Genomic DNA, 25,897 nt, shown 5'->3' on the forward strand with positions numbered 1-25,897 from the left:
CTCTGTGCTGTTAAACAATATGATGCAATGGATCACCATGATTTTTCTTATGACTACATATAGACAACAAATATTTGAAATATACAATAAATTTTCTAACATTTCGGATTAAATGACAATTACTTTGCTGCTTACCTCTGCTTGATGTGAGGATAAGTATTTCACAGAAACATTGTTCAAGTATGAGGTTAATTTCTTCCACATGGTTAATTGATACAGCTGACTTTTTTGTATTTATTTAATATTTCCACCATTGCCATTGATCAGATGACAATCAAGTTTCAGCAGATTCTTGGCCTATTACACATAATATATCCACTATAAACTATGAGGAACGATGCTTTAGCAAGAATGGGGTGACGTTGATGCTGAATGGCTACAGTTGCTTGTGGACAGCCAAAAGCTTGCTGAGAGATATCCAACAGGGTGTGACTGCAAACAATATTTGCATTCAGTAAACTTTGCCTGAGTCTACTTTATATTAATAAGGCAAGGTCAATTACTCAATAATCAGCAGTTGGACCCAATTATCCAAACATATTTCATTCATTAACCATTAGTGTTGAAAGCCAGAACAAAGAATATAACCTTCAAATTATGCTTGAAGTTGTTCAGAATGATATTAGCAAATATTTCGAACAAAGTCATTGCCAGGCTGGAAACTAACCAAGGTCAGTGAGCACATGGGAGATAAGTGAATGGGATTTGATGTGTGTGAAGACAGCAGGATTTTGGAGGAAGTGATATTGCACAGAAGAGATAACTTTGGAAGCTGCCAGGAGACCATGGAAGTGTTCAGTCTGGAGATGGCTGAGTAAGTGAGGTAATATATTTGGGTGGCTGTTTTACCTGAAATATTAATTAGGCAGTGTCTCTCAACACCATCCTTCTCCTCTAAAAAGAAGATTCTGTGAGCCAGATTGGTAAGGTTAATAGTATTTTTTCAGTAGTCTCTTTGGGAATGGATGTCAGTGCAGTTGAATACTCCTCCTGTAGAATGTGGGAGGTAAGGGTCACCAGTGTCCCTGCTGATTTCATCTGCAGGAAATGCACCCAACTCCAGCTCCTCGGAAACTGCGTTAGGGAATTGGAGCTGGAGCTGGTTGAACTTCGGATCATTTGGGAGACTGAGAGACTAATTGAGATTGGTTACAGGGACGTAGTCACACCTCAGGTACAGGAAAAAGGTAGATGGATTACAGTGTGGGACGGAAAGGGAACAGGCAGACAATGCAGGGATCCCCTGTGACTGTTCCCCTCAATAACAACTATACCAGTTTGGATACTGTTGATGGTGGTGGTGGGGGGTGCCACTTACCAGGCACAAGTCATGGGGTACAGGTCTTTGACATAGAGTCTGTGCCTGTTGCTCAGAAAGGACGGGGGCAGAGGAGTAGAGCATGAATCATTGGAGACTCCATAGTTATGGGGACAGATAGGAGATGCTGTGGGAAGGAGAGAGACTTGTGGTTGGTGTGTTGCCTCCTAGGTGCTGGAGTCCATGATGTCTTGGATCATGTTTTGAGGATCCTTAAGGGGGAGGGGGTGCAGCCCCAAGTCCTGGTCTACATAGGCACCAATGACATAGGTAGGAAAAGGGATGTAAGGCAGAAATTCAAGGAACTAGGGTGGAAGCTTAGAGATAGAACAGAGTTGTTATCTCTGGCTTATTACCCATGCAATGTGCTAGTGAGGTGTGTGAGAGAGAGCAGTTGAACTTGTGGCTACAGGGATGGTGCAGGAGGGAGGGATTCACATACCTGAATAATTGGGGCTCATGCTGGGGTAGATGGGACCTCCACAAGCAGTATGGTCTACACCTTAACCAGAGGAGTACTAATATCCTTGGAGATGAGGGGGTGGGGGGGGGGGGGGCGGTGGGGAGGGTTTAAACTAATTCAACAGGGTCATGGGATTCTGAATTGTAGCTCCAGTATACAGGAGGTCGAGAGTAGTAAGGTCATAATTAAGGCTTCAAAGTCTATGAGTGTACCTGCAGAAAGTAAGGTGGTTTGAAATGTGTCTACTTCAATGCTAGGAGCGTCCGGAATAAGGTGGGTGAACTTGCAGCATGGGTTGATACCTGGAACTTCAATGTTGTGGCCATGGATAGAGCAGGGACAGGAATGGCTGTGGCAGGTTCCGGGGTTTAGATGTCTCAGTGAGAACATAGAAGATGGTAAAAGAGGGGAAGATGTGGCATTGTTAGTCAAGGACAGTATTATAGTGGCAGCAAGAATGTTTGATGAGGACTCGTCTACTGAGGTAGTATGGGCTGAGGTTAGAAACAGTAAAGAGAGGTCACCTTGTTGGGAGTTTTCTATAGGCCTCTGAAAAGTTCTAGAGATATAGAGGAAAGGATTGCAAAGGTGATTCTGGATAGGAGCAAAGGTAACACAGTAGTTGTTATAGGGGACTTTAGCTTTCCAAATATTAACTGGAAATGCTTTAGTTGAAGTACTTTAGATGCGTCAGTTTTTGTCCAATGTAGGCAGGAGGGTTTCCTGACAAGGTACGTAGATAGACCAACAGGAGCCAAGGCCACATTAGATTTGGTATTGGGTAATGAACCAGGCCAGGTGTTAGATCTGGAGATAGGTGAGCACTTTGATAAGAGTGACCACAATTCGGTTACATTTACTTTAGTGATGGAAAGGGATAGGTATATACAGCAGAGCAAGAGTTATAGCTGAGGGAAAGGCAATTATGATGTGATTAGGCAAGATTTAGGCTGCATTGGGTGGAAAAAGAAACTGCAGGGGATAGGCACAATTGAAGTATGGAGCTTGTTCAAGGAACAGCTACTGCATATCCTTGATAAGTATGCACCTCTCAGGCAGGGAGGAAATGGTCGAGCAAGGGAACCATGGTTACTAAAGAAGTTGAATCTCTTGTCAAGAGGAAGAAGGAGACTTATGTAAAGCTGAAATATGATGGCTCAGTTGGGGCACTTGAGAGATACAAGTTAGCCAGGAAGGACTTAAAGAGAAAGCCAGGAGAGCATGAGAAGTCTTTGGGCAGGTATGATCAAGGAAAACACTAAAGTTGTCTATAGGTATGTCAGGAATAAGGGAATGATTAGAGTAACATTATGGACAGTCAAGTACAGTAGTGGGAAGTTTTGTGTGGAGTCCCAGGAAATAGGAGAGGTGCTATACCGGAAAAAGAACAGTGTTATCAAGGAGAATACTGAGATACAGGTTATTAGACGAGACGGGAATGAGCTTCCTGAGAAGGAGGTGTCAGCAATTCTGGAAAGTATGAAAATAGATAGGTCATCTGGGCCGGATAGGATTTATCCTAGGATTCTCTGGGAAGCTAGGTAGGAAGTTTCAGAACCTTTATCTTTGACCTTTATGTCGTCGTTGCCTACAGGAACAGTGCCACAAGGCTGGAAGATAGCAAATGTTGTCCCCTTGTTCAAGAAGGGGAGTAGAGACAACCCTGGTAAATATAGACAAGTGAGCCTTACTTCAATTATTGGTTGTGTGGAAAGGTTTGTAAGAGAAAGGGTTTATAAGCATCTAGAAAGGAATAATTTGATTAGGGATAGTCAGGATGGTTTTGTGAAAGGTAGGTCGTGCCTCACAAATCTTATTGAGTTTTTTGAGAAGGTGACCACAAATAGGTAGATGAAGGTAAAGCGGTTGATGGGTATATGGATTTCAGTAAAGCATTTAATAAGTTTCCCTATGGTAGACTATTGCAGAAAATATGGAGGCATGGGATCGAGGGCGAGTTAGCAGCTTGGATCAGAAATTGGCTAGCTGTAAGAAGACAAGGGTGGTGATTGATGGGAAATGTTCAGTTACTAGTGGTGTACCATAAGGATTTGTTTTGGGGCCACTGCTGTTTGTCATTTTTATAAGTGATCTGGATAGGGTGTAGAAGGATGGCTTAGTAAATTTGCGGATGACACTAAGGTCGGTGGAGTTGTAGACAGTGTGGAAGGATGTTGCAAGTTACAAAGGGACATTGATAAGCTGCTGAGCTGGGCTGAGAGGTGGAAAGTGGAGTTTAATGCAGAAAAGTGTGAGGTGATCCACTTTGGAAGGATTAATAGGAATCTAGAGTAATGGGCTAATTCTTGTTAGTGTGGCTAAGCAGAGAGATATTGGTGTCCACGTGCATAGATCCTTTAAAGTTGCTACCCAGTTTGATAGGTTGTTTAAGAAGGCATATGGTGTGTTAGCTTTTATTGGTAGAAGGATTGAGTTTCAGAGCCATTATGTCATGTTGCAGCTGGAGTACTGTGCATAAAGCTCTGGAGTACTGCGTATACACTTGGGAGTATTGCTTACAGTTCTGCTTGCCATATCATAGGAAGGATGTGGAGGTGTCCAAAAGGGTGCAAAGGAGATTTACCAGGATGTTGCCTTGTATGGAGGAAAGGTCTTATGAGGAAAGGCTGAGGAAATGGAGGCTGTTTCCATTAGAGAAAAGGTTGATGGGTGACTTAATAGAGACATTCAAGGTGATCAGAGGATAAGAGAGGGTGGACAGTGGAAAGCCTTTTTCCTTGGATGGTGGTAGCTAACATGAGGGTACATAGCTTTAAATTGAGGGGTGATAGATATAGGACAGATGTCAGAGGTAGGTTCTTTACTCAGAGAGTAATAAGGGCGTGGAACACTCTGCCCGTGACAATAGTAGATTTGCTAAATTTAAGGGCATGTAAATGGTCATTGGATAAACAAATGGATGATAAAGGAATAGTGTAGGTTAGATGGACTTCAGATTGCTTTCACTATTTGAATCCCATCGAGGGTCATGGGGCCTGTACTGCACTGCAACGTTCTATGGAGATGACAAATAGAGACTGTTCTTATTACTTGGTTTCAGAGGTCAGCTCTGAATATCAATGACCCCAAAGTCAAGATTTTGCCTAAATTGACTTATTTTCAATATTTGATTTTTGTTTGCATAATCACTAATAATGCTCGCATTGGTGAATGCCCACTCCAAGCTTTAGTTGTTTAGTTTCCCCAAGACACAAACAAGCTCAGGTAGTCACTCTGTCCATGTCCGTCTTCTTTTCAGATAGTTGTCTAGGCTAGCCTACTTCCTTATAGAGCTGCATCAGTGGTCCTGAGTTCACTGAGCACTATGTTGAAATAACTCCTGCCCTGCCTTTACACCTTTTATAATTGACCCATTTCTACGATAGCAGCAGGCTATGATTCATTGGCTCACTTTCATCCTTGGCAACCCTCCCTAGAGTAGAAAGGTCCCAGCAACAAATGGCTAACTCCTTCAAAACTAGTTTAATTTCACAGAAACCATGGTTTGTTCTGGTGTACACATGGGGGTCACATCCTGCTTACTCCACTGTCTTACATTTAATAGAGCAGCCATAGCACTGCAAACTGCAAAATTCTTTCTTAATGATATTCTGCACATTATAGAAGTTTTAAGCAAAATGACACAAAACTTTAAAAAAGCTGAACATATACATTTACATTGGAGAAAAAAAAAATCACTTGACCTTTGTTAAGATAACTGAATAGTCTTTACATCAAAACAGACATGAAATCAACATTATTTACACATTTGCAGAAGTTAACATATGTTTAGATTACATTACAGTGTGGAAACAGGCCCTTCGGCCCAACAAGTCCACACCGCCCTGCCGAAGCGCAACCCACCCATACCCCTAACCAAACACTACGGGCAATTTAGCATGGCCAATTCACCTGACCTGCACATCTTTGGACTGTGGGAGAAAACCGGAGCACCCGGAGGAAACCCACGCAGACAAGGGGAGAATGTGCAAACTCCACACAGTTAATCGCCTGAGGCAGGAATTGAACCCGGGACTCTGGCGCTGTGAGGCAGCAGTGCTAACCACTGTGCCACCGTGCCGCCCACATATGTTGTGTACTTAGTGGTTACAATTAGGTCAATGATTCAGCCTAAACCCAGCACTTGGTAATTTTCGGTCAAGCTTCCCAGGGGTCTTTGCATTTTGAGATGTTTGTCCTACCTATATACCCCAATAATTCAATGTCTCCAATCACTTTGCATTGGCTTAGGTAGCCTTTGCCAAGTCTGGACATAATGCCATCAAATAGCAACTATGTAGCTAGCCCATCCCTGTATCCACAAAAAGTTTCCACAATGTAACTACCCACTTACTTTATTTAAAATGCAGCAGCTGCCCTACAAGGTTAAGGGAAGCAGCTGATGGGCTAAGGCAAAGATGGAGATGAACAATATTAAGAGTTGGAAGTCTGAGTAATGGAGAGAACATGGGGTCAGAAAATTAGCTCGGGTCAATCAGAATGTACAGTTTCCAAATATTCTGGTGCAGCTCATATCAGTAAAAAGTAGGATGGCATTGCCGGAAATGAAATGGAGTTTATGTTGAGATCAAACTGTTGGCCTCCTCCAGGTTTTGCTAAATAACAACTGTTGCAATTCAGTGTATGTGAAACAGTGTGTCATAATAAGGCAATATATCAATGCAAATTGGTCTTCCTTCCCAGCTGATCTCAGCAGTGGCAACACTGAGTTGCAGCTGGTTGTCAACCCCCTCCAATACTCCCAATTTCAGGTGAGCAATATTTTTCCTAGTGTTGAGTCCTTTATTGTGTAAGTTTGCCAATTTGCTGTGTGGTTGAATGTCCACTTAGAACTGCTCTAACAGAAGCTGAAAGAATAGTCAGAGGTCCACAGCACAGAAAAAAAAAATCCAAAAGCCAATTGAGCCCGCACTGGTCAAAAAGAGCCACCAAACTATTCTAATCTCTTTTTCAAGCAGTTGGCTTATGAGCGCAAGTGCACATCTGAATACTTCTTCAATGCTATGAGAGTTTCTGCCTCTAACACCTTCACAGGCAGTGAGTTTCCGAATTCCTATCACCCTCTGGGTAAAAGCATTTTTCCTCACATCCCCACTAAACTCCTGCCCATTACCTAACTCTAAGCCCACTGGTCATTGAACCTTCCAATAAGGGGAAAGGTTTCTTTGATTACCCCATCTCAGCCTCTCATAATTTTACACATCTCAATCACATCCACTTTCAATTTCCTCCGTTTAAAGGAAAGAACCCCAGTCTGTCCAAATCTTTTCATAATTAAAACTTTCAAATTCAGGCGACATCCTGGTAAATCTCTTTTGCAGCTTCTGTGGTGCAAGCAGATTCCTCCTATAATATAATTCAGAATAGTACAGAATATTTTTGTTGTGGCTGAACCAAAGTTTCACACTGTTCAGTGAAACCTCCCTTCTCTTAAACACTGTGCCTTTGCAAACAAAAGTATCTCATATAATTTCTCAACCATTTTATCTACCTGTCCCATTACCTTAAGAGACTGGTGGAGCTGCTCACCAAGGTCCATCTGATCCTTAGTGCTTCCCAGTGTTACACTGTTCATTGTGTACTCTCATCTGTCCTGCCCAAGTTTCTTGTGTACTTAGTGGCTACAATTAGCCTAAACTCAGCACTTGGTAATTTTCAGTCAAACATTAACTCATACTTATTCAGATTGAATTCTATTTGCTACTGTCTATGCACCCCTGTAATCAAAGGCTATTTGCCTATTCACCAACCCATCAATTTTTATGTCATCTGCAAACTTACTGATCAAGTTTTACATTCAAGACTAAATTGTTTATATGTACCATAAATAGCAAGGCCTCCAACACCACTCCCTGCGGAATCCTATTGGATACAGGTTACCAGTCACAAAAACACTTGTTGACCAGGGATAGTAAGCCACTGAGCAATTCAAGAGAATGAGCCATACAAAATAAAGCCAGGTCCAAATGTAGCCATTTGAGCTTGCTCTGCCATTCAATATGCTTCCTGCCACTCAGACAAAGGTTGCTCAAATATTTACACATTAGATCCAAGCCTTGGTCTTTGAGGGGAGTGGACAATTTCCTAAGTCACTGCATCTTATTAATCACTATAATAAAGCCTCCATTAACTTTGTAGCAAATTGATATTACCTTATCCCTTCATTATAATATCTGAGACTAAGGTTAAAATCAAAATGATCACAGTGATTGTGATATCATACGTTGTAGCAATGATACAATGTCATTGGCAGCCACTCATGTCACAAAGTGGGTGATGGATGTAAAGATGCTAATAACCCTCCAGTTCAAATTGAAAACTTCAGCCTAGGGATAGTAAGCCACTGAGCAATTCAAGAGAATGAGCCATACAAAATAAAGCCAGGTCCAAATGTAGCCATTCGAGCTTGCTCTGCCATTCAATATGGTTCTCGCTGATCATCCAATTCACTGCCATATTCCCACCAACCCTTTAGTTCCAAGAACTGTGTTCTAAAGTACATCTGTCCTAAGTGTTTGAAGGGAATTGAATCAATTGCTTTTGATTGTAAATTTTAAGGTCTAAAACACATCTAACTCCTCCTCAAAACAACTATTTTCTGTGGCACCGAATTCCATAGGCTCACCAAAGAATTTCTTTGTAGCCCAGTCGTAAATGACTTATTCTTCATCGTAGAATCCCTACAGTGTAGAAGCAGACCATTTAGCCAGAGTCCACACCAACTCTCTAAAGAGCATCCCCCCAGAACCACCTTTTTACCCTGGCCATGTAATTAGATTAGATTAGATTACTTACAGTGTGGAAACAGGCCCTTCGGCCCAACAAGTCCACACCACCCCGCCGAAGCGTAACCCACCCATACCCCTACATCTACATTTACCCCTTACCTAACACTATGGGCAATTTAGCATGGCCAATTCACCTGGCCTGCACATCTTTGGACTGTGGGAGGAAACCGGAGCACCCGGAGGAAACCCACGCAGACACGGGGAGAACGTGCAAACTCCACACAGTCAGTCGCCTGAGGCGGGAATTGAACCCGGGTCTCAGGCGCTGTGAGGCATCAGTGCTAACCACTGTGCCACCGTGCCGCCCACAATCCTGCATTTACCATCACTAATCCACTTAGCCTGCATAATCCTAGATAGAATGGACAATTTAGCATGGCCAATCCACCGAAGCTGCAACTTTGGACTGTGGGAAGGAAACTACAGTACCCAGAGGAAACCAACACAAGTGCAGGGAGAACATGCAAACTCCACACAGTCATCAGAGGCTGGAATTGAACCCAATTCCCTGATGCTGTGAGACAGCAGTGCTAACCACTGAGCCCCATGACCCTGGTTCTGGACACTCTAATCATCAAGACTATGTTCCTGCATTTATCTCATCTAGTCCTGTTAATATTTCATAGGTTGCTATGAGGTTCTCCTCTATCCTTCTAAACTCCAGTGAAGATAATCCCAACTGACCTAAGTCTTCATTCACACATCAGTACAGCCACCCCAGGAATCAGTCTGGCAAATCTTTGTTTTATTCCCTCAATAGCCAGAACACTGCTGCCTCACAGCGCCAGAGACCTGGGTTCAATTCCCGCCTCAGGTGACTGACTGTGTGGAGTTTGCACGTTCTCCCCGTGTCTGCGTGGGTTTCCTCCGGGTGCTCCGGTTTCCTCCCACACTCCAAAGATGTGCAGGTTAGGTGAATTGGCCATGCTAAATTATACCGTAGTGTTAGGTAAGGGGTAGATATAAGGGTATGGGTGGGTTGCGCTTCGGCGGGGCGGTGTGGACTTGTTGGGCCGAAGGGCCTGTTTCCACACTGTAAGTAATCTAATCTAATCTAACATCTTCCCTCATATCAGAAGGCTAAAACTGCACACATTCCAGTTATTGCAAATGCACCCAGTCTTCCCTGTTCCTATATTCAGGTCCTCTTACTCTGAAAGATATTGCTGCCTTTATAATTTTGATTAAATTTCACTCCATTATCAACATCTTTGGAGTATGCAGATTTTAACAGAGAGGCATAGTATTATTTTAAGTATGCACTGAATAGATTATCCAGGAATGCTCCTGAAGCATTAAGCACCAAAGGTTATGGTTATGGCTGGGTACACCATTGAGAGAGACAACCATGGCAGAGAGAAAACATACTGATAGCATTGCAAGTTAAGAGTAGAATGACTAAGTACACTCAGGAGTTTTCTGATGAACCAATAGTTATATTGTTCATTGAGAACAATGGTAGATATAATGGGAGTAACACCTTTCCTATAATGAGGAGACATGTTCAAGACTAAGTCTAAAATGGAGCAAGCTAGAAGGGCTGCAAAGCCTACCCATTTTCTCTCTCATGATATAATAACAGTAATCAATTAGTGAGACTGCCAGCCTAGTTTAGCATTTTAATTGAAATTAAAAAGCTAGAAAGTCACAAATTTGAATCAAAAGAAATGTTAGCTGTGGTGCACATCACCTCAAACACCCCATTATTAAGTTTAAATGGATACAATTTTCAGTGTCTATATTAAAGGCAAGTAACAGCAGTAAAAGGTGGACGACAGAATATTATTCTACCTAGCTGCTATAGAACTGAACTCTCAACAGTTCATAAAAATTGAAGAACACATCAAATCTAGACTTATCAATTCAAGTGTAGTTGACAGGCAGGTCAGTGCCCACGCACAACTGTCAGAATACCATGCAACATCTTTCCTGATTGAATCTAGACCCCATTTGAATGGCAGCTTTAATGGCTAACTTTATAAGGTATTAAAACTAAATATATTGCATGGGTCAGTTTCTAAAAGATTTTGTTTAATTTGTCTGGCTCTTCGGAAAACACAGGTTGTGGGTACACTGATTTCTATCTGCCAACCATCCCAGACATGAATTACTATGCAAAATCACTCAGATCGAGAAGATGGTCAAGATACTGGGAGTAATCTTACATCCAACCCCTTTATTGGAAAAGTATACCAAATTTCTGAACACTGAAGAGAAAAAAAAACTAAAAAACACAAGGTATTCTTAAATTTAATATTTTCTGTGACAGAATATTCATGCTTTTACAGCATATTTGCGCATGGGGTACAGACGCTCTTTCCTATGCTGTTTCTTGGTCTTCAAGCTCAGCTCATATTTGTTTAGTCGACGACGCATGGCACGGGTCTTCTTGGGTCGCAAGTCCAAAGGCTTATACTTTTTGCCCTGAGTAAAAAAAAACCTTTGATCAGTAATGGCTAAACATATGTAACCCATCACCACAGGAAAAGCCCTGATTTTACAATTTACTTAACAATAATTAGCAATAACCTAAAGTACAGAGGACCAATGCCACTGAATGTTGAATAGTAACTAAAGAACAGATATACCAAATCACATTATAATAATTGGTCTAACTCAGATTTGATTCTGAATTATATTTTCAATGACAGTAATAAACTTTGCAGGACTTTTAAAAACTTAATCAAGTTTCTCCCATGTTAACAAGTAGGGGAAACAAGAACAACACACAGAAATCATCATGCAGCACAACCAAAAGGACACCCAACTCTTTATTCATCTCACATACATAAGTAATCATATTGACTAGTTAAACTTCTGTACTGGTGTACATGGACATCATGCAGTTTTCAGAGGAAATCAGGAAATAATTGGATCAACATACACAGAACTGATTTTCAGCATCCATTTTAAACAGTAAGTTATTTAATATATTGTTTCTCTTCAGCACAGAGACATTGGATACAGCCACAAAAGGATAAGCATTTTAAAATGGGGAATTGTGGCCAACAGAGCAATGAAAATAAAAGTGAATGGGATTATGTTTGCCCCAGTGTGCATACCTGATGAGTAGGTTTTAGAAGCTTTTTGTGTTTTCCTTCTGTTTGGCAAACAGGAATCTGACAGACAGGCCACTGAAGACAGCAAGTTTCTATTTCCAATAACCAATTTCAAGGTCACTTTTACCAGTATTAGATTTATGCCTTCAGCTTTTTAAAACCTGAATTCAAATTCTCAAACAGCCATTCTGGGATTGGAACTAAATTTTCTCTGATGCACTAGTCTAAACAGCTGGATTACTGGTCCAGCAAGATAACCATTACACTACTGTATCCTGTACCTTAACACTGCAGCATTATGAAATTTTGCTCAAAAACCCAAACTCACTGCTGACTTTCAATCTTCCAATCAGAGATGCTAAAATCTTAAAATTCCAATACATCCTCCAAAGGTGAAACAGCAGTCTATCAGCCAGTTTGTTCTGTCCCAAAGCCCCTTGATACCCAAATCATCAAAACATTAACCATACCGTATGACCTACTCAATTCAGGATCAAATGGAGATCACCTGTATGTGGCCTTGTGCACACCAACTGTTCAAACTGCTCACTCACCTATTAAATACATATTAGTTTAAAGCAAAATGTCATAATCTGTTCACCAGTGTGCAGACTTAAAGAGAGATTAAAAAGTTGTATGCACAAAGATTTGGGTAACAAATTTTTAATTACAAGAAGTTACGTCTATGCCCTGTTTATTGTATGAACCAACTACATAGAAAGGTGCTATAATACAAAGTCAGATCTACCACCTGCCTCTTCTTCCCTCTTCACCATTCAAAATCGTGAAGAATCTCTTTTCAAGTAAGAATTGCAAGTGTATGTTTTGTCTATTCTGTACACTACTCTTAACATGGTTTCCTCCACAATGACGGGACCTCTGTTCTCTCTGGATGTAGGTTTGCTCACTAAGCCGGAAGGTTCATTTTCAGACGTTTTGTCACCGTCCTGGGTAACAGTGAGCCTCCAGAAGAAAAACTGCTGGTGTTTCCTACGTACGATTTATATGTTTGGGTTTCCTTCAGTTGGTGATGTCACTTTCGATTCTTTTTCTCTGGGGTGGTAAATGGGATCCAAGTCAATGTGTTTGTTGATAAGAGTTCTGGTTGGAATGCCATGTTTCTAGGAATTCTCATGAATGTCTGTTTGGCTTGTCCTAGGATGTTTTGTCCCAGTCTTCTCAAAACTTGCTAATCTCTGTTCTGTCCCTAAATATGACACCCAGGCTTCCTGTGGCATGTCATTTTAATTTACCAGCCTGCTCTCACAATGATATCTCTACCCTTGGTCTGCTGCATTGTTCCAGTTAAGTTTCAACATAAGCTTAAAAAAAACCTTTCTTCGTTAAGACATTTTTCTGGACCTTTTACAACTTTCTGGACTCAAAAATTTCAGAGACAGACTCTGGCCCTCAGATTCTCTACAGTGTGGAAAAAGGCCACTTGGCCCATTATGTTTGCCCTTCTAAAGAGATCCCAACCAGACTCAGTCCACCTCCACCCAATCCCCCTAACCTTGCATTTACCATGGTTAATTCACCAAGCCTGCACATTATTCAACACTACAGGACATTTAGCATGACAAGTCTACCTAATCTGCACATCTCTGAACTGCGGGAGGAAACTGAAGCACATGCCAGAAACACTGTCATGGGGAGAATGTGCAAACTCCACTCAGTCGCTCAAGGCAGGCACTGAACCTCAGTCTCAGGCACTGCAAGACTGTTCTAACCATGCAGCATTCTGCCACCCTCAATTTATTTCCCATTCTTTTCACTCAATAGCTCACCTTCTCTAGGCACATTTGTTTCTCTTCTTGTCCCATCCCTATCCCCTTTGGGCCTGGAGGACTAACTTCTATGTAGTTCAGGTTCCCCTGTCTTCCATCCTAGAAACATTCATTCATTTTGACCGCATTCCACTAGTAACTTCTAAGTTTTCCCATCATAAAGCATGAAACGTAACTGCTTTCTCCTCTACACCGATGCTCTACAACCTAAGTGTATTCCCCCATCGCCCCAGCATTTTCTATTTTTATTTCAGATTTCCAGCATCTTTATCTATTTTTTGAAGAAATAGAGCAGTCTGGCAGTAGTGATATAAGCACAAGACAGCAGATAAAATGTAAGGAAAGAAAGGAAAAGGCAAACTTGGACAGCTAGAAGTGAGAGATGGGCATCTAGAAAGTAAGGCATGAAAAACTGACAAATGGAGAATATATCAGAGACTGAACTTAAGGAATGGAACCTGAGAAATCAGGAAACGAGGCAGGAACACAGATTGGAAGATAAACTTTGGACAATTATTGCGGATTCAGTTTTACTGTATGAAACACTGTTGGCTGTGTTGCGACTGTTGGACTTTTCTAGGCTCCACCTGTGATGGAAGTAGTTCGTTTAAGAGATAAACAAATCTCAAATCTACCCAAATCAAATGCATTAATATTAACACAAGTGTGTTTGACTCTCCCTATTGCTTGGTGACTCCATTTTGAAGTCAACTTTATGTTTTAAAAGAATTTTAAAAGTTTGTATGAATGTTATAAATGAACAGCATACACTGTTCACTAAACTGCTTCATTTCATCAGCATGTTATTTTCATGAACACTGTCCCAGGATCGCTGCATGCTTTAATTACAACAGTTACAAAAAGTGCATTGCATAAACACTTGGACTCACCTTGTAGAATTTTCTCAAGTTCTCTTTTTGCGTCTGATTGATAACAGTCAGGACTCTTGCAATGGACTTCCGCACTACACGACTAGAGAGAAAAAAAATTGTAACATAATTACAAATCTTCTCCAATTCTGAAAATAAGAGGTAGGATTTTAAAAAAGTATACTACAGCTCAGATGGATCTCACACTGCAACACGTATTTGATTGCACTGAATTACATAGAAATTCACTTAAACTACAACAAGGAACCCAAGTACTTCAGAAAGTCAAGAGTCCTTTTAGAGCACCATGTCATACCTGCCAAATAGCAGCAAAATCATTCAAACCTCCAGAGTTCTGACTCACTAAAAGCTGGACTCCAAACCTGTCCCTTCTAATCAGGAAGATTTTTAAATCACTAGCCATGTGCAAAAAAAAACCCAAATCCAGTGCCTATATACTCACATTTTGGACAGCTTGGATGCGGCTCCACCAGTTACTTTGGCTACACGGAGCTGGGAGAGTTCAACCTTGAGGTCATCCAACTGTTTCAGTAACTCCTCCTTTTTCTTGCCACGCAGATCACGTGCCTTGATTTTTGCCTACATTTAATAAGAATCACCATGTTACTATCACACTAACCAAGCTTCCACTTGAAGACAACTAATATTATATGCATTCAAAAACCTGAAGACAATACAAGTAGCTGTTAATGCTACACAGACCAAGCGTTGGTCCTTCAACTCAAATTATTCAAGTAGATCTTTGCTAATGTGATCCTTAACCCTATTTACCTGTTTCTAATTCAGATAATCTATAACCAAACATGCATTGATCTCATAGCTTGATGAATAGATGAATAGGCCAATAGATGAATTTGAACATGTACATTTTCAAACATTCACAAACCTACCTAGGGTAAAATATGCAAGGTTTGGGAAGAGTCTGTTGGAAGTTTAGGTGAAAAAATAAAAGTATAAGAGTTTGAGCTGATGAACCGGGGAAAGGATAGAGTTGGTCACAGAGTTAAGAAAAGTCAGTGCATGGCTATATGGTGGGAAGCTCACCTGGGCTAAATTACATCAATTTTAAAATTACTCTCCCTTTTTCAAATTGCTCAATCCTTCAATCTTAATTCAAGAGAACAAGACCAAGGTTTACTGTGCCTGACCTCAATTTAATTCTGGTGGATCAACATGGTGTACGTCCTCCAAGGATGCAGCTCCTGAAAGCACTCCAGAGAGTCTGATCACAGCACAGCACAACTAAAGCATAATATTCTTCCTTTCTAATAGCATCACCAAAGCGAAGGTCCTCTTCAATGTCATTTCATCAGAACTTTTAATAAAACCAACAGTAATATCTGCATACAACAGGAGATGGTGACAACCTAGTGGTATTAAAATGACTATGAATCCAGAAATTCGGCTAATGTGCTAGGGATCAGGTTCAAATCCCAACTCACCACCATAACAAATGGTGGAATTGGAATTTAATAAAAAAATTCGATTGACCATTTAACCATTGTCAATTGTCAGGTGGGAAAAAGGAAAGTCCATTTGGCTCAGGGAAGGAAATCTGCCATCCTGACATGGTTTGGCCTACATTTGACTCCAGACCCACAGCAACACGGTTGACTCTCAACTGCCCTCTGAAACTAAAAGTGTAGCACTGGAAAAGCACAGGTCAGGCAGCATTTGAAGAACAGGAGTGTCAACATTTTGGAACAATGCCGAAATGTTGACTCTCTGTTCCACTGATGCTGCTTGACCTGCTGTGCTTTTTCAGCCCCACACTTTTCGACTCTGATCTCCAAGGCTTGCAGTCCTCAACTTTCTCCTGCCCTCTGAAAGGTCCGGGCAAGCCATTCAGTTAGCTGAGTGCAAGGCGGCAGCCGACCACCACCTTCGCAAGGGCAATTAGAATGGGCAATGAATGCCGGCATCCCATGAATGAATTAAAAAACTATTCAATACGTGATCTGGCTGTATTGCTCGCAAGACAAAGCTTTTCACTGTGCCTCGATACACGTGACAATAAATTCAATTCATGTAACTTGCTGAGATTGAGAAAGTGTGCCAAGTATCAAATTTGCAGGACAGAAGGACATTCACCACTTTACTGGACGGGTTCAATCACAACTCTGAAGAAGTCAGACAACCATCACTACAAACCAATATGCTTGAACAGTGCACCCAGAACTGGAATGGTAGTACAGCAGCATTCACCAAGCTTACTTGAACAACACCTTACCAGCTCAGTCACCACTGTCACCAAAAGGAATGGGGAAAGGGAGAATGGAGGATCATATCAATAAGTTTCTCTCTCATGGCACTCAACTGTCCCATTAGGAAGCCCCCAAAACCTCTCAGCCAACAGCACTGCAATTGAGGAACCAACGCAAAAGCTGCTGCTCACGGTGGTTAGGGGGAAGCAAGATGAACACTCCTAGTGCTAACCGTCATTTCAAAAAGGAGCAAAACCAAGACTTTTGGGGGAAGGGGGGGGGGGGGAGGGGAAGCCGAGGCCGATGTTACTGAGCAACACACGGGGGACCCTGCTGGGAGTCTGAAGCCCCACTCAGGCCCAGAAAGCGGATGAGCCCCCACCCGCAGACTCTGCTCTGCAAGGCCCACATCTCCAAAACTCCCAGTGGCGGCGTTATCTATTGGGGACCAACACGCGGGGAGGACGGGACCGGCGCCATGTAAGTAGACACACGGCGGCCTGCGGCCGATCAATCGATCACCCGGTCATGGTTTAAACGTAAAAATCGACAAAGCCTCACAAATAAAAGGCCGACACGATAGAGGGGAGCCCGGTGATTGACTGGAGCCAGTTACTGCAGCCATTCGAGCGATATTTTTTCAGGATTAAATCGGATTCTCCAATGGACAGAAACAGGCAACAGATAAACTCCTACCATTATCTTGGGCAGGCGCAGGAAAAGGTAGGCCGAGGGGCGGGGCCTGTATTTCCACGTGACCGGCTCTACCATCCATTTCAAGGAGGGGAGGAGACAGACAGCAGAGATATCCATTAAGTCAGATTTTTAACTTTACACAAACATCATCGTCTTTTTAGAAACACATTTTTGCTTGTCTGTATTTATCGTTGTAACTAATTTAACGACGAGGTTCAGTTTTCATCGGGTTTTGTTGAGTTTGGTTTCCTGCCCTCTCCCACAGATTGCACATTCCAGAGGTTATTTCCGGTTCCGAGTCAAGGTTCAGCAGGCCCCGGGTTTGAGTGGAAGCAGCGCGATCGCCCGGTGCCGATGCAGCCTCCGGCTCAGTAGGGTGCGGCTTATCGTCCCCATTAACACTTGCTCTTTTAACATAAGCAGGGGCAGATGGCGAAAAACACGCTCTCCAACAGGTTTCGGAAAGTCGACGTTGATGAGTACGACGAGAACAAGTTTGTGGATGAGCAGGAGGAGGCGGTGGAGCAGCAGGGGCCCGATTCGCTGGAGGTGGACACTCTCATCAGGCAATATCCTTCTGGCCGCGGGGGCCGTCTCCCTCTGTGTGTGAGCGCGCGTGTGTGAGAGAGAGAGAGAGAGAGAGACCAGGGGCCGGCAGAGCGCCGCACACCCTGGGAGGGAAGGTGACAGCTCTCCCCTCCCCGTGCCCGCGGACCCCTCACTCTTCCCCCTGGGAACCGCATCCGCTCTCAAACTGCTGCCGACTATTAACGGCGCTGCCGGGCAGCCTGGAGCTCCCCTCGAGTGAAATTAATGACGTTGGTTTCGCACTCATCCTCCACTGGATTGCTTCATTTTCATCGAGGTGTCGTTTAACTGACGACTTCAGTGTGAGTTGGTTATATCTTGTGCAGAATTAGTCACTTTGAATGTTCAATGTTTTCCCCGCTGTGATCAGCACCTTAAGACCTCAAACTTTGATCAGATCCGAGTGTGGAAATTGGAGGAAGGACGGACGAGGTCAATACTGCTCGGTTTGTCTCTTTAAAAATAGCAAAAGATCCACCATTGTACAAGCTGTGATTGTAGTGGCAGTCAAGTCTCGGAGACAGACGATGAAGACACCCAAAATGACATCTAAGAAATCTACTTGTCAGAATTCAGTTCGAGCTCCAAACGTACCATTGCTAAAATTAAATCATGATTCCAAAAATGTTGTTCCACCATCCAACTGGCACGATAGCCTACTGTTTTGGAACCTGATTTGAGGTCTTGTTTAAGCTAGAAAATAACCCCAATCATTTTCAGCTGCAATGTTAACGTCCAGCCAGAATTTGAGTATTCTTAGCCAGGTCCTGCATTCTTACAAACACTTAAATTAAGAACAGGACGAGGCCACTTGATCCCCCTGTCACTCAATAAGGTCATGAGGGTACTTGTGCACTTGAGCCAGAAGGCCTGGGTTTAAGTCCTGGCAGCTGCACAGGTTTACCATAATATTTCTGATATTGACAAAATAAATTCAATAGGATCATGCCTAATCTGGTTATTCCATGTAATAGGTAAGTGGGGATAACATTTCAACCCCCAAACATTTCAGCACACATGTCAGGAATCTATTTATCTCTACCTTAAAAGAAATTCAAAGACTCTGTTTCCACCACTTTTTGTGGATGAGCTTTCCAAAGACTAATGACTTTCTGGAAAATTCTCCTTATCTTTCTTAAAAGGTTCTGGCATCTTCTCATGAGGGGAGATTTCCTTTCCATACGTAGCCTATCAAGGCTTGTCAGGATTATGTTTCTCTTACTCTTCTAGACTTCAAAATCAAGTTTAGCCTATTCAGCTTTTCTTCGTAAGACAACCTGCTCATTCCAGTTATGAGGAGAAAGTGAAGACTGCAGGTGATGGACAGTCAGAGGCGAATAGTGTGGTACTGGAAAAGCAACTCCCCCTCCCACTCCGACAAGACATGCAAGTCCTGGGCCGCCTCCACCGTCAAATCCAAGCCACCTGACAACTACAGGAAGAATACCTCATCTTCCACCTTGGACTCTTCAACTATATGGCATCAACATCAACATCAACTTCACTACTTCCCCCATCTCATACCAGATCCGACCCTCTAACTTGGCACTGCCCCCTTGACCTGTCGATCTTCCTCCCCACTATCACAATCACCCCCCCCCCCGCACACCCAGCTACCTTCCCCCTCCCCTCACCCTCCTATTTATCACTCAGCCCCTTTACCCTCAACATTCCTGATGAAGGGCTTATGCCTAAAACATCGACTCTCCTGCTCCTTGGATGCTGCGCTTTTCCAGTGCCACACGTTTTGACTCATTGCAATTATGAGTCATTTAACGCTTCTCTGAACTGCTTCAGGTACATCATATTTCCTTCCTTCAGTAAGGAGAACAATATTATTTGCAGCACTCTGGATGTGGTCTCACAAATGCCCTGTAAGGTTGAAGAGTAATTTACTTTTTGTATTAAATTTCTCTTACAATAAACAGTAAGATTCTATTAGCTTTCCTAAATACTTGCGTGCCAACTTGTGATTCATAGATGAGGACACTGTTTTGGAGCACTGCAAGCTCTCACCATTTAGATAATGTGCTTCTTTCTTAATCTTGCAGCCAAAATGGGCATTTTTACTTTTTCTGTCCTTGTATACCATTTGCTAGATTTTTGCTGACTCATTTAAACTACGTCCTCTCTGAGATTACTTTCCTCCCTACGCTTGTGTCCTTAGTGAACATACCTTTGGTCCATTCGTCCAAGCTGTTCCTATAAATTGTAAGAAGTTGAAACCCCTGCGAAACAGCCGGGGTTGTTAGAATATTGAATGGACTCTCAAAACCCTTAGCATTCGCCTGTACCTGTGTTTCTGTTTTTGCTGCTGTTTACGTATTATTTACTTAACTATGCGATCTGCCTGTATTGCTCGCAAGACAAAGCTTTTCACTGTGACTTGGTACACGTGACAGTAAATTCAAATAGATTCCCCTCCAATACTGATCCTGTAGCCCATCACTTGTTACATTTGCGAGTTTGACCAGCCATTCAGTAAGATCACATCTGATCTGATTATACCTTCAACTCCATCCCCAATAATGTTTCACCACTTTGTTAATCAATAATCTATCCATCTCTGCCTTAAAAACCTTACCATTTGGTTGAGATAAACTATCGTACATGATGTTCATTAGCTCCCAAAGGTGAAGCTGCTGTCAGTGTATAATGTTTCCAGTAACTTGAAGTGCAAACGGAAGGGTAAGGTGAAAAGTCCGGTTCACATTTCTGGATAATAATAGTAGTTGTGCACAATCTTCTTTGGATCTGTTTCCATTTTCCTCACAGAACTGATATGTATGCTGATTCATGGGATGTTTCTTAATTGAACAGAAGTATTTTTCTAGATGGAATTTGTACTTTTGAATGATTAATATTAGTTCTGAGATCTAGATGATAGAATTTTACATTCAATTTGAAGAGTGGGACTAAATGTATTGAACTTAAGGGCAACTTTTAAAAAAAAAGTGGGCTCTGTAAATCTTAAAAACAAATTGCTGAAGAAATTAAGTAGGGGTTCATGATGAGTCCAGTGACCCTTTTTCAGAAGGGTAACTGGACCCATAATGTTAACTCTGCATTCTGTCTACAGATGCTGCCAGACTTGCTGAATTTCTCCAGTAATTTTGTTTTTGTTAAGGAGAACGAATGTGGTCCTGAAAGGTGAGAGAATGTGTACTGGGATCCTAGGTTAGGGGATAGATTGATTAACAAGTAGTGAAAGACTTTAAGGGAATATTTTGGAATACTCACTAACTTGTGTATAAACCTGTCACTAAAGAACACACATTGGATTTAAATGTTTGAAATAAAACTTATTGTTCCTTGACCTGTAATCATGTACAGGTGACATGCTTAGTGCATTCCATGCAGCTTTAAGAAATCCTCCAGTCAACATGAAGAATCAAGCAGTTAAGGTATTTGATTAATCTAGTTTAAATTATTTAACATTGTATCGAATATAAATATTCTCAAAATGCAGTGGCTTGACTCCAAAAATGCACCCGAATGTCTTGAGCAGACCTCTTCTATCTGCACAGGATAAGTTTTGTGCAGCTAAACTAATTCAATTATACTTCTGGTTTTGTTATATTAATTTAAGGGATGACATCAACTAAGTTCAGAACTTCTTGCCAGATTTCAGTTAATGGCCTTTTGATAACATTTTAAGGATAACGATATCTGTTTGCTATTTCCCTAATTCGTACAGACCTTTAATATTTGGTATGTTATGTATTTAAAACAAAGCATTGGTGGATGGGGTAACGAATGTCATAATGTAGAGCACTTGGAATTTTTTCCTGAATACCTGCAGTGAAAATTACCTAAATGTATTATAAAAGTTCCACTTGTGAGAAACAAAGCCCACTCACTTCAATAATTTCAGTCCATGACAAGATCTGAATCAGTAGTGTCATTTATTTTACACTTGTAAGTGGGTGTGATATCCAGTGTTTATAAGGCAGAGGACATACACACCAAATTCAATTCATACACAACATTTATATGATTTGATTTCTATTGTTTTACACTGCTCCCTCCCCTGTTTACATCCTCCACTTCCCCAAGACCGGCCCCCATTACCCCTGTTTATCTCTTGCCTTATCCGGCCTTGTCTGTGACAAAATGCTTATTTCTGGCCTCACAAGGTCGTTTGACCTCATCCTGCTGTAGGTCATTGTTAGGCATATTTTTTCTTCATCATTATCTACCCCCTTCATCTGTGCCTTTCCCGAGGCCGTTCTGATCCCTATGACCCTTTTAATTGGGGTTTGTTCCTGTATTTCTGTAAAAGTGGGAAACAGATGTTTATACCTACTGTTTGTACAGGCGTATCTCGCTTAACTTCATCCCCATACAACATCTTATCTATTTGCCCGTAATGTCTACCATGTTGTGCTGGCACATCTCATTCTGACATACAATTTTAGCTAATACAAAAAAAATTATATATTTCCTCCACATCGTTTCCATTCTTGTTGACTCAGCTCTTGGCTAAAACAATTACACACTGGCGTGAGTCCATTTTACTTTGTAAAATGGAATTGCAGAAGTAACATTAATTTACCTATATCCCACACTCTACAGTCAATGTACTAGTTAGACAGCTGAACAGTAACTTTTTAGAATCATAGAATCCCTACAGTGTGGAAACAGGCCCTTCAGCCCAACAAGTCCACATTGACCCTCTGAAGAGTAACGCGCCCAGACCCATTCCCATTTCCCTATCTCTACACTTACCCTGACTATTTAGCTTGGCCAATTCACCTGCCCTGTACATCTTTGCACTGTGGGAGAAATCTGGAATACTCAGAGGAAACTCACGCAGATATGAGGAGAATGTGTCTGTGTGGAGTTTGCAGTCACCTGAGGCTGGAGTCGAACCCGGGTCCCTTGTGTGAGGTAGCAGTGCTAACCACTGAGCCACTATGCTGCCCTTTTTGTTTTGGAAAATAGGGGCCACTATATTCAAGTAATGGCTAATAAAGTGTTTCCTCTTAAATTCTGTACTGTCTGGTACATTATATTCAATACTGCAAGGTAAAGAATAAAAGTTGTTTAATGACTGTGAATGACAATTCTTTTCTATAAAAATGCAATAAAAACATACAGAATACATTATAAATTGAATTTTTTTTCTCCACAGGAACGGGCACAGGCAATAGTTCTCAAAGTCCTTACATCCTTTAAAAGTAGTGAGATAGAACAGGCTGTTAAATCATTAGATAGAAATGGTGTTGATCTATTAATGAAGTACATTTATAAAGGCTTTGAAAAACCCACAGAAAACAGCAGTGCAATATTGCTACAGTGGCATGAAAAGGTAAGTTATTTTTTGTCTTTAATTTTATTTTATAGTTTTTTTGCAATGGATTTGATTAGAGAGAGACAGGTGGATGACTTGTTTCCATGCCTGGGCCAATGATAAGTGGGACAGCCATTTAAGACTCTGTTGCTTTCATAAAATCTGGCCTGCAGGCAAAGAATCTGGTTTCGTGATGCTGTCACTGATTATAATTGCTGAATAAAATGTATATGTAAAAATAGGTCAAGGTCAGATTTACAATGTCAGCTTGATTTGCAGTAACTTCACCAGAGTTAGAAGGCTGTGGGTTTGTATTGGTATATGTTGTGAAATACTCACCTTAGATCCTATGCATGTGTGAAAAGTACACTAACGAACAGGGAGGGTTAATTTGGATGAATTTCTTCCCAACTCAACCAAGAAATTACCTGAGACTCATTCAGTTGCTGTATCGTAGGGCTTTGCTGTGGACAAATTGGCTGCTGTACTTCAAAGTGTAATTCAGTAGTCGTGAATCACTTAAGGAATTTTTCTGATAAAGATCTACATTTATACAGCACTTATCAAATAAAGTTGGTATAGTTCAAGACTACCATAGAGCTGCTGTCATTGAGAGAGATGACCGGTGACAGTTTAACCAGAGGTCACCGTGGTAATCTCAGTTGGTGCAGGAATTGAACCTGTGCTATTGGCTTCAGTCTGCTGTGCAAACCAGCTGCCCAACCAACTGAGCTAACCAACCCCCCTTTTTATCAAATACTATTCAGCTACATAAATTTGCTGTAAATATTCCTAACATATATCGTCACCACATCAAGACCACCTGTTTCCTCCTGCTCTTGCTTCACCTTATCTTGTATAGAAACCATTAATACTGTTATCTTTTATATTTGATCATTCCTTGACATGTTGAGATTCTGGTTGTAAGTTTGCTTGCTGAGCTGGAAGGTTTGTTTTCAGATGTTTTGTCACCAGACTAGGTAACATCATCAGTGAGCCTTTGGTGGAATGCTGGTGTTACATCCTGGTTTCTTAAGATGGGTGAAATCATTTCCGGCTCTTTTTCTCAGAGGATGGTAGATGGGGTCCAAATCAATGTGTTTTATTTATGGAGTTCTGGTCAGAATGCCAGTTTAATGCTTGACATTCTAACTGAAACTCCATCAATAAATAAAACACTGATTTGGACCCCATCTACCATTGAGAAAAAGAACCGGAAATGATATCAACTACCTTTTTTAGAAACCATGACACAAATAGAAAGTGGGACACAATACCAGCGCTTTACTGAATGCTCACTGATGTTACCTAGTATGGTGACAAAACATCTGAAAACAAACTTTCCAGCTCAGTGAGCAAACTTACAACCAGAGTCATTTGGCCTAATATCTCCCATGTTGGTAGTGTCAGTTTTCTTTAGTAAATCACCTTTTTGATGTTTTAATACAAATTGTGATTAAGCTTTTATTTCTAAATTAAACATAATGACTTGAATATATTTTCCTCCTTTATCCCTCACAGGCATTAGCAGTGGGTGGAGTAGGTTGCATAGTACGAGTTCTCACTGCAAGAAAAACGGTTTAAAAAGTTACATGATGCATTGACTTGAGGACAAAGCTGTTGGAAAGTACAAGGAAGCAACAACGAGAAATATTTGAACCATTCTTTAAAGATTAATTCATATTAAATGAAATTATTTTGAAAAATCACCTTGGAATGCTCTTTCAATAGGTTGTGGTGGAAAGTTTGTATTACTGTATGTTTTGGCTAAGTATGACATGCAAGGTCTTGCACATTTTCAGTTCTTAGTTTTTGTTTTTACCTTTTTAAAATCTATTGAGAAACCAAATAGTGTGGCTAATAAAAGGTACATTTACATGATGGAAAAAACACTGATGTGCATTTTACCCTGAATTGTGCCACATGGTGGTCTATTAAGACTTCATTGTCAGTACATGCAGTATTATAATATTTTATTTCTTTGGGTCACTTTCATATTGTCTTTTGTACAGTTATTGGATACTTGGTGTGATAAATATGGCAATAGTATTAGTTGAACTACCAGGGATGAATTTATTGTGAAGTGCCTGCTGCAAAATAAAGCTCTTGGATCAACATCTGACAGCTTTTTGTTGTATTGTAATGTCAAAATTTTAAGGTTGGATTTCTAACTTAAAGCAGTAAGGAGATATCTCTACTAGATGCAACTAGTGTAATGTCAATTTAATAAATCCTGTAATAAAAGTTAATTTGTTTATGCATTACTGAAACCCTCATGGGGCTTTGTAGTACAGAGCTGGCTATAATTAACTAATGTAATTCAGTCTCAATGCCAGTTCAAGTAATCACACATTCTTGTGAAGAATTTCTCAGAATGCTGGCTGAGATGAGCAGTGGGAATGTTAACAAGTGTTTCGCTCAAAAATCATCTGTTCCTTCCTTGAACAGTAACATTTCAGAAGTAATTTAAAGGCAGTTTATTAATACAGATTTGCTTTTGCAGTATTATACTTCATAAAGCTATGAATTGGCTGAACTGCACACTAGGAAAAATGAAATCTATATTGAAAAGTGCACTGATGTTATACTTTTAATGGGTGTAATGTTCCTTTTAAATTCTATATTCCAACAGCTCTCTTCAGCTACCCTGACCACAACACATGGCCTAAAAATTATGGCCATATATATTGAGGCAGTTTAAAAATCAGAACTTGACATACAGTAAACAGTGCAGACCAACTGAACTGGTTGAATACCATTCACAATAATGTATGTTATTATTCCCATGGA

At 41.1% G+C, this 25,897-nt stretch overlaps 2 protein-coding genes across 2 annotated transcripts; one reads left to right on the forward strand and one right to left on the reverse strand.

Moving 5' to 3' along the window:
- Positions 1-10,824: 10,824 nt before the first annotated feature.
- rpl35 (ribosomal protein L35) lies at positions 10,825-17,358 on the reverse strand. Its single transcript, XM_072565825.1, has 4 exons — positions 17,227-17,358; positions 14,769-14,905; positions 14,327-14,408; positions 10,825-11,014 (listed from the first exon to the last, which is right to left on the reverse strand). The coding sequence occupies exons 1-4, from the start codon at positions 17,341-17,343 to the stop codon at positions 10,865-10,867; spliced, it is 486 nt and encodes a 161-aa protein (XP_072421926.1). The 5' UTR covers positions 17,344-17,358; the 3' UTR covers positions 10,825-10,864.
- A 158-nt stretch (positions 17,359-17,516) lies between these two features.
- arpc5lb (actin related protein 2/3 complex, subunit 5-like, b) lies at positions 17,517-25,224 on the forward strand. Its single transcript, XM_072565826.1, has 4 exons — positions 17,517-17,795; positions 21,146-21,218; positions 22,949-23,125; positions 24,629-25,224. Exons 1-4 carry the CDS (start codon positions 17,656-17,658, stop codon positions 24,689-24,691), a joined length of 453 nt encoding a protein of 150 aa, XP_072421927.1. The 5' UTR covers positions 17,517-17,655; the 3' UTR covers positions 24,692-25,224.
- The last annotated feature ends 673 nt before the right edge of the window (positions 25,225-25,897 follow it).

The sequence above is a fragment of the Chiloscyllium punctatum genome, chromosome 49 (genome assembly GCF_047496795.1).
Source record: "Chiloscyllium punctatum isolate Juve2018m chromosome 49, sChiPun1.3, whole genome shotgun sequence".
NCBI lineage: Eukaryota > Metazoa > Chordata > Chondrichthyes > Orectolobiformes > Hemiscylliidae > Chiloscyllium > Chiloscyllium punctatum.